Raw genomic sequence first — 9,611 nt, 5'->3', positions numbered from 1 at the left:
CACTTTTCTAGAAGAGTAGTCTTTGGTTAGCTCCTAAAGCCACTGTCATAAAATAAATGTTGGCCTCATGTAACTCCAGAAGAAACAGAACATATTCCAACTTTAACTCTCACACTTTTTGGCTTTTTGTTCCTATTGGTTGTATTTGGTAAGATATGAACTGAGATTTCTTACCACCCCATTCTCATCACGTTTATTTAAATATTTTTATGCAGACTTTGTTAGATAATAAAAACAAATACAGTGAAATGAGAAAGGAAATGCAAATGCAATAACAAGTGGTAAGTGTCCCTCCAACAAATTTCTTTACCTGTTCTATTTTTAAGTCTTAGGGACCCCTCCATCAACCATTCCCACTGAGTTATTTCAAACAATTACCCCACCAAGTGTTTTCTGCTTTATACTCACCACTCCATTAGCTACCATTAATTCCATTGATTCAATTAAGTAAACACTAAATGCATTAATTATGTGTTAGTCCACTGTTTTTGGTTAATAGATTACATAATTAAAATTCTTTAACTTGCTGATATATGCTGCATAGAACAGTATCTTTGACACTGAATATGTAAAAGGTGCTTTTTTCTTAAGGCATAGACTACCATAAATTCCTTGTAACAATCATTGTGCTTAACCATTATTTGGAATTGGATGAATCAAAACGGCGCGCCGCAATTTTAGCAATAGATCTTCATGATTTCTCTTTCATATGATGATTTTATTTTTGGATCTATAAGAATAATGTTGCAGAAAATAATTGTATCATATTATAGAAACACCAAAAGTAGGGCCTATCCGTTTTTCTAAAAGAAAAAATTGGAGTTTTATATTTCTCATATAACATAAGAGAAAATTTTCTACAAATCCTACGATTTTTGTGCTGACTAGAGTTCTACACATGAGTTTTTCTAATATATAGGTTTCACATGTTTTTTGTCTATATGGCATAAGAAGATTCATCTCATGTTATATAGAAAATATAAAACCCAAAAAACAATCACACATTTTGATGGATCTGCTTTCGTGCAACATGAACAAACCATAACCTTTTTATTTTATGTTTATATGTCAAAATTCATACAACCAAAGTTAACACTGATACTGTCGATGCAAATGCCAATTTTAGTTCCGCCAGATTTAAAATTTCTTAATCTAAATAAAGTTAATTAATATTTCTTATTTTATTAATTTTATGTCATAAAATTATAAAGGAGGGATGAATTTATGATATTATAAAAATAATAAGTTTAACCTCAAATCCTAACCATTAATTCTAATTAGAAGGAATCACGTAAAATTGTCGATATTAATATTTGTAACATTATTATTGTCAATTTAGTTATATTATGATCACTCAAAACATTTAGATTAAAAATTTATATTTTTTATTGCAATTTATTGTGATAATAATATACATGTTTATTTGATATATATATATATAAATATATATAGAGAGAGGTAGGATCCTTTGACACCGGTGTCAAATTTGAAATTTAACACCTCATCTGAGAGCCGTTAGATCGAAAAAGATCAACGACTCTGATTTGTAAGCATGTTATATCATTGATTTTTTCGATCTAACGGCTCTCAGATGAGGTGTCAAACTTCAAATTTGACACCGGTGTCAAAGGATCCTACCTCATATATATATATATATATATATATATATATATATATATATATATATATATAGACAGGATCCTTTGACACCTTATCTTAGAGTCATTAGATCAAAAAAGATCAACGACTCTGATTTGTAAGCATGTCACACCATTGATCTTTTTTTATCTAACGACTTTCAGATAAGGTGTCAAATTTTAAATTTGACACCGGTGTCAAAGGATCCTACCTCATATATATATATATATATATATATATATATATATATATATATATATATATATATATATGGGGTAAAGTGGATGAACAATAATTAAACATAAGGATTGATGCAGTTACACTATGTACTACAGGTAGTATATAATGTATTTCAGAAATTAAGTATGTACTACGGGTAACATGATTTCTCCGTTCCCTCTCCGGCGCGCGCGCGCGCGCGCGCGCGCGCGCGCGCGCGCGCGCGCGCGCGCGCGCGCGCGCGCGCGCGCGCGCGCGCGCGCGCGCGCGCGCGCGCGCGCGCGCGCGCGCGCGCGCGCGCGCGCGCGCGCGCGCGCGCGCGCGCGCGCGCGCGCGCGCGCGCGCGCGCGCGCGCGCGCGCGCGCGCGCGCGCGCGCGCGCGCGCGCGCGCGCGCGCGCGCGCGCGCGCGCGCGCGCGCGCGCGCGCGCGCGCGCGCGCGCGCGCGCGCGCGCGCGCGCGCGCGCGCGCGCGCGCGCGCGCGCGCGCGCGCGCGCGCGCGCGCGCGCGCGCGCGCGCGCGCGCGCGCGCGCGCGCGCGCGCGCGCGCGCGCGCGCGCGCGCGCGCGCGCGCGCGCGCGCGCGCGCGCGCGCGCGCGCGCGCGCGCGCGCGCGCGCGCGCGCGCGCGCGCGCGCGCGCGCGCGCGCGCGCGCGCGCGCGCGCGCGCGCGCGCGCGCGCGCGCGCGCGCGCGCGCGCGCGCGCGCGCGAAAGAGAGAAAAAATAAGTACTACCCGTAGTACATAATTAATTTCTGAAAGACACTATATACTATCTGTCATACATAGTTACAATTTTTTGATCGCACCAAATCTTATATACAGTGACATTATACTTCATTTTCTATATATATATATATATATATATATATATATATATATGGCTTTAACGTTTCTACAGTGAATGTAGATAAGTTATTTACATTTACGTCTAAAATGACGTCGTTTTGGGTTGAAAAATTAAAAAATTATAAAGAAAAAAATTATTATAACCTTGGAATAAATTATAATTACAAAAATACATTGATTTCTACCTCAAAACGATGTCGTTTTGAGCTCAATGTAGATAAGTTATCTACTTTGATTGTAGAAAAAGCGGACCATATATATATATATATATTGGGTAGGACTTTTTTGTCAAATTTTGAAATTTGACACCAAATCCTATCTGTTGATTCCCTCCAATCAACGGTTATCATTTATTGAGAATTAATATTAATTAATAAGTTTGATTCCCAATAAATGAAAACCATTGATTGGCCAAAATCAAATGTTATGATTTAGTATCAAATTTCAAAATTTGACACCGGTGTCAAAGGATCCTATTTCATATATATATATATATATATATATATATATATATATATATATATATATAGGTAAAATACCCAAGTGTGGTGGCTCAGTGAGTAGCATGGGGACTGAGTGGTGGGAGAGAACTTCGGTTCGAATCCCACCAACACCATCTGGGGAGGGTTATAAGTATCGTAATCCTTGGACTCGCACCTGAACTCTGGATTAGTCCATAGGCGGCTCAAAGAGTCGAACACGTGGGGATACCGAGGGGTTCTGATTCGCCTCAAAGAGGTAATTAGGATCAGTTTCAAAAAAAAAAAATAGGTAAAATAATTTATCCGGCTGCTGGACGTCCAGCAATAAATCTTACACCGTTGATTAATTATGATTTCTCGCATTTAATTCTTTCACCTACCTTTGTATGGTTATGATTCTCCGAATTTGTTTGTTGGACGTCAAGCGGTTGGAGAAAAGTAAAGCATATATATATATATATATATATATATATTTTTTTTTTTTTTTTCTTATTACAATCACAAGAGATAAAATTATCTCCAACGACCCTAACATGACGTGGTTTTGGAGTTCACAATAAAAAATAAAGGATATTTTGAAAATTTTAATTTCATATTGCAACATGTATTTTACTAAAATATTTTTTATTTTTTATACTAAACTCCTAAATGACGTTCTTTTGAGATTGCGGGAAATAACTTTATCTCCTTTGTAGAAGATGTGTTAATCTCATATATATGAGAATGTTATATTTACAAACTTTTACAAACTATACTATGTCTTACTGGTAAGCTTATATAAAAAAAAATTGTGAATATAACCCTCCTTATATATATATATATATGGTAAAATCATTTCTGGAGCCGCTTTACGTACAGTAGCGACAGATGTATGGTTATGATTCCCCACATTTAATGCTTTTATCCTTTGTATGGTTATGATTCCCTCATATAATGCTTTCAAGTACATATACGACAAGTATTTGATTGCTACACGTACAGCAACTTCAGAAATGTAAACCCCTATATATATATATATATATATATATATAGGTAGGATCATTTGACACCGGTTTCAAATTTGAAGTTTGACACCTCATCTGAGACTTGTTAGATCAAAAAAGATCAATGATGTCACATGGTTACAAATCAGAGTCGTTGATTTTTTTTATCTGACGGCTCTCAGATGAGGTGTCAAAACTTCTTCTAAAATATCAAGCGCATATCAATGTTGAATATACTTGCAAGAGTAGTGCCATTAAATATCTCTTTAAATACATCCATAAAGGGCAAGACAGGGTGACAGCTGCTATAAATCATTCAGATGGTGAAATCAAAATGTTTTATGATTGCAGGTTGTTGAATTCATATCGGTTATGTTTACTTTCGTTACTTGGAATAACCTTTTTTCTAACTTAATTTAAATTTATTGCTTATATATGATAGGTATGTGTCCGCATGTGAAGATGCTTGGAGAATATCCGGATTTGAGATTCATTACAGATTCCCCCTGTTCAGCGATTTCCATTTCACCTACCCAATGAAAAAAGCGTTGTTTTTAGTGATCATGCTTCAATAACTGATGTCAAGACTAGGGCGGAGTCTAGACAATCAATGTTCGAGTCTTGGATGGATGCAAATAAAAAATATCCAGAAGGTAGGAATCTTACTTATGCAGAGTATCCAACTCAATTTGTATATGAAGAAAGTACGCATGAATGGCATCCCAGAAAACAAGGGTTTTCAATTGGAAGAATAAATCATTTTTCTGCCAATAATGGAGAAGATTCCTATCTCCGAACTTTACTTAATTTTCAAAAGGGTTATACAAGTTATGAAGATTTGAGAACGGTCAATGGGGTGCTTTTTCCTACATATAAGGATGCCTGCTATTCTTTGGGGCTTTTGGATGATGACAATGAGTGCATTGATGCAATTAAGGAGGCAAGTTCTTGGGGGTCAGCAACTTATCTGAGAAATCTGTTTGCCTTATTGTTATTTGGTAACTCAATGAACAGGCCTGAAAATGTTTTCCAAAAATGCTGGGAATTACTATCTGATGATGTTCTTTATCGACATAGGCAAAGAATTGGACGTGAAGGTAATTGTTCAGAACAAATTTTGTGCATTCATTTATGTGTATTGTGCATTATAATTAATATTCTTGCCGTTCTGTATCGTGCATTCATTTATGCAAACAGTTTGCTTATGTTTAATTCACTTGACCTTCGAAAAAATGTGAGCATTTTTTGTTCCTTCATAATAAAATTACATCTATACATTATACACCGTCCTATTCTTAATATTTGGTTAAAAAAATTCGTTATGTTTCACGCCCTTTACTTTGTTCATAATTTCGCTTTATTTTTCTCTCCTCACCAACTTTGTCTTTGTTAATCCTTTTTTTTTCTATTTTTCAATTTTTTTCAGATGCTTTGCTTACAGAGGATTCTATAAAAAACATAACCCTTGCAGAAATCGATAAGGTGTTGCAAAGCAACGGTAAATGCCTATCTGATTACCCATCCATGCCGAACATCATCGGTGAATCTTTATTGGATATGCAGAATAGATTGGTGATGGATGAATTGTTGTATGACAGTTTCTCTTTGAAAGAAGAGCATGACAGACTACTGAATTCACTCACTGATGAGCAGAGGGTTGTTTATGACAAAATAATTTCAGCTGTTTCGGCAGGTATAGGAGGATTTTTTTCCCTGTACGGCTTTGGTGGGACTGGAAAAACATTTATTTGGAACACCCTGTCAGCATTTGTTCGATCTCGAGCTGAAATAGTGCTTAATGTTGCTTCTAGCGGAATTGCTTCACTTCTTCTTCCTAGAGGACGTACGACACGTTCTAAATTTCGTATTCCTATACAGATCACCGAAGATTCAACATGTAATATAAAACAAAATTCTACTTTTGCAGAGTTGTTGTCAAAAACAAAGTTAATCATTTGGGATGAAGCACCGATGGTACACAAATTTTGCTTTGAGGCTCTTGATAGAACACTTAGAGATGTTCTTAGATTTTATGATATCAGCTGTGTTGATATGCCCTTTGGTGGAAAAGTTGTCGTTCTAGGAGGTGACTTTCGGCAAATATTACCTGTCATTCCAAATGGCAGTAGACAAGATATAGTTCATGCAACCATCAATTCTTCCTATCTATGGTCCCATTGTCATCTGTTATCTTTGACCAAGAACATGTGTCTCAATTCTGGAAGTAGCACTAATAATTTGTTAGAAATAAAAGAATTTTCTGAGTGGCTGCTTAAAATAGGAGATGGTGATCCTGGGGATGATGTTGATGGAGAATCTATTATAACAATTCCAGATGAATTGTTGATTAAAGGTTCAGAAGACCCACTTTCAGATATTGTTGATTTTGTTTACCCGAATCTGATGGATAATATATTAGATCCTACTTTCTTTAAAGAACGTGCTCTTCTGACTCCTAAATTGTTCGATGTTGCCATGTTAAACGAGCACCTAATGGTTGTGATTCCGGGTGAAAAAAGGACATTTTTGAGTTCAGATAAGGTTTTGAAACAATACGATAATTCATCTCTTGAGGATGACGAAATCTCCCCTGATATCTTAAATACATTCTCATGTTCGGGGATTCCTGATCATAAATTAACTTTGAAGGTTAAAGTACTGGTGATGCTATTGAGAAATATTGATCAATCAAGAGGTTTATGCAACGGTACGAGATTACTTATTACAAAGTTGGGGAATCATGTTGTTCAGGCAATTGTTCTTACAAGAAACAATATAGGAGATGCTGTGTTAATCCCTAGAATGACGATCAACCCATCGGGTCATACATTTCCAGTAAACTTCCAAAGAAGACAATTCCCCTTGGTAGTTTCATTTGCGATGACTATCAACAAAAGTCAAGGACAGTCGCTGTCTCATGTTGGCATTTATCTTCCTAGGCATGTCTTCACTCATGGGCAATTATATGTGGCACTATCTAGAGTAAAGAGCAGACATGGATTGAAGATGCTGATACTTGCTGAAAATGGTTGTGTTACAAGTACTACCTTTAACATCGTCTACAAGGAAGTATTTCAAAGATTAGTGTAGTATACTTGGTTATTTCTACAAAGAGATAACATTGTTGTTTGGTATCAGGTAAGATCTCAATTTTTTATCAGAAAATATTTTTTAATCTTCTTTGTTGATTTCCTTTAGTTGTTATGCCTATTTTTCTGCTAATTTTTTATTGTTATGCAGATTCAGTATTCGAGGCATAATCAGTATATTATTCCCTTGTCATTTTTCAGAGTCAAAGGTTTTTCATTGTAATTCTGAACTATTCATCTGCCATAAACTATATAATTCCCTTCAATAATTTTTTCTTTTCCAATTATTGTTTATGATTCATTTCGAACAGCAGCAAATACCAATAGTGCATGGCGGACGATATTTTACAATTGTTGTGAGTATCATTTGGGCATATTTCTTATTATATTATTGTCAACATGACATTTAGATTTTTTTTTAATGGAGATTTTGCTGTCAACCGTGGAATTTACTGTTTTTAAATTATTATATTCTTTTTTTGTTCCTACCTTAAAAGTTATATGTTTATGTCATACGAACAAACCGATTTTCTTATTAATTCGTTTACGGGACAAACAAACTGATTTCTTTTTTCTCCGTGCATCGCACGGGTAATCAACTAGTTTGATATGTACAAATGTCCATGATAACAACATGCAAATTGAAACTTACTGTTATCATGATAAAAGAGTGTTTTTGGTATATACAAATATTCATGGTAACAACATGCAAATTGAAACTTATCATGATGAATGAGTGTTTCTTGCCAATAAAAGGAAAACTAATAGTCATTATATTATGAATCAAATGCAACCATAACATTAATTTTTGATTCCTAAAATTTAAAAAAAAAAAAATGCACTCAATTCCCAAAAGTTTTGAAAATTGTTGTAGTAAACACTTTATTTTCAAATCTTGGTAAAGGGAAAAAGAGTACAAATACTTAATTTTTTGTTATTGTAAACTTGTTATTATAGAAATAGCTTACCATAAAAGAAAAAAACAAGACATCATGCTGCAAGCAAAGCTGTCACGTAGTTCTCTCACCCTTATACTTACAATTTTGGGGCCCACTCTCTTCCTCCCTAAAATCTCAACCACCCACCTAAGAAGAACAAAAGAAAACCAACACGCACACACACCCTCTCTGTTTCTCTTTCCAAAATCCGAAACTCAGAAAATCGCCTCAACACCATGGAAGAGCTCTCAATGAGGCCTCTTGTCCCCACTGTCCATCCCGATCTTTCTAAACCCGCCACCACCGATATTTGCACAATGGATACAGAATAAAAACAACCACAACAAAGGAAAAAAACTTCGATAAGAAATTTCTGGATCAACAACCACAACAATGGAAGAAAAACATCAATACACACTGGAGTTTTACATGAATAAACAGAAAGAGTAATCCCGCCTTCTTCAGTTGCATGTTTCTCCAATTGGATTAACAAACAAACTGAAGTAGATGGTGCATCTAAGTATAAGACTGCGCAAGGTTGATGAATAATTTCCTGAGATGTTGTTTCTTAATAGAATTATTTTTTTCTAATTTCAAACATGATTAGTTGGTGAGTGCTTTGCTATTCTTATTGGTGGGATAATGTATATGAATTACTTCCTCTCGTTGTGCTGCTGTCATTTAGTTTTTAGTGTTTAGGTTGAAAGGTGGATTCAGGTTTCTGACTCGAAGCTTATATTTGTTCTTTGTTTTATATTGCTTGGGTAATAGACTGACTGCCAAGGAGCGGAGCAGCTCGACCCAAACAACCACAACAATGGAAGAAAAACATCAACACACACTGGAGTTTTACATGAATAAACAGAAAGAGTAATCCCGCCTTCTTCAGTTGCATGTTTCTCCAATTGGATTAACAAACAAACTGAAGTAGATGGTGCATCTAAGTATAAGACTGCACAAGGTTGATGAATAATTTCCTGAGATGTTGTTTCTTAATAGAATTATTTTTTTCTAATTTCAAACATGATTAGTTGGTGAGTGCTTTGCTATTCTTATTGGTGGGATAATGTATATGAATTACTTCCTCTCGTTGTGCTGCTGTCATTTAGTTTTTAGTGTTTAGGTTGAAAGGTGGATTCAGGTTTCTGACTCGAAGCTTATATTTGTTCTTTGTTTTATATTGCTTGGGTAATAGACTGACTGCCAAGGAGCGGAGCAGCTCGACCCAAACAACCACAACAATGGAAGAAAAACATCAACACACTGGAGTTTTACATGAATAAACAGAAAGAGTAATCCCGCCTTCTTCAGTTGCATGTTTCTCCAATTGGATTAACAAACAAACTGAAGTAGATGGTGCATCTAAGTATAAGACTGCACAAGGTTGATGAATAATTTCCTGAGATGTTGTTTCTTAA

At 36.1% G+C, this 9,611-nt stretch overlaps 1 protein-coding gene across 1 annotated transcript; it reads left to right on the top strand.

The window, feature by feature from the left end:
- Positions 1 to 5,690: 5,690 nt before the first annotated feature.
- Positions 5,691 to 7,256, top strand: LOC133290209 (uncharacterized). Its single transcript, XM_061488268.1, has one exon. It carries the CDS (start codon positions 5,691 to 5,693, stop codon positions 7,254 to 7,256), a length of 1,566 nt encoding a protein of 521 aa, XP_061344252.1.
- The last annotated feature ends 2,355 nt before the right edge of the window (positions 7,257 to 9,611 follow it).

Source organism: Gastrolobium bilobum, unplaced genomic scaffold (assembly GCF_033153095.1).
Source record: "Gastrolobium bilobum isolate Gb01-03AN ecotype WA unplaced genomic scaffold, APGP_CSIRO_Gbil_v1 utg17055, whole genome shotgun sequence".
In the NCBI taxonomy this organism is placed as follows: domain Eukaryota; kingdom Viridiplantae; phylum Streptophyta; class Magnoliopsida; order Fabales; family Fabaceae; genus Gastrolobium; species Gastrolobium bilobum.
This window is presented reverse-complemented; position numbering and strand designations above follow the sequence as displayed.

What these genes read in the sequence shown, in the direction of transcription:
- LOC133290209 (XM_061488268.1), top strand. Translation starts at nt 5,691, where the DNA reads ATGCCGAACATCATCGGTGAATCTTTATTGGATATGCAGAATAGATTG.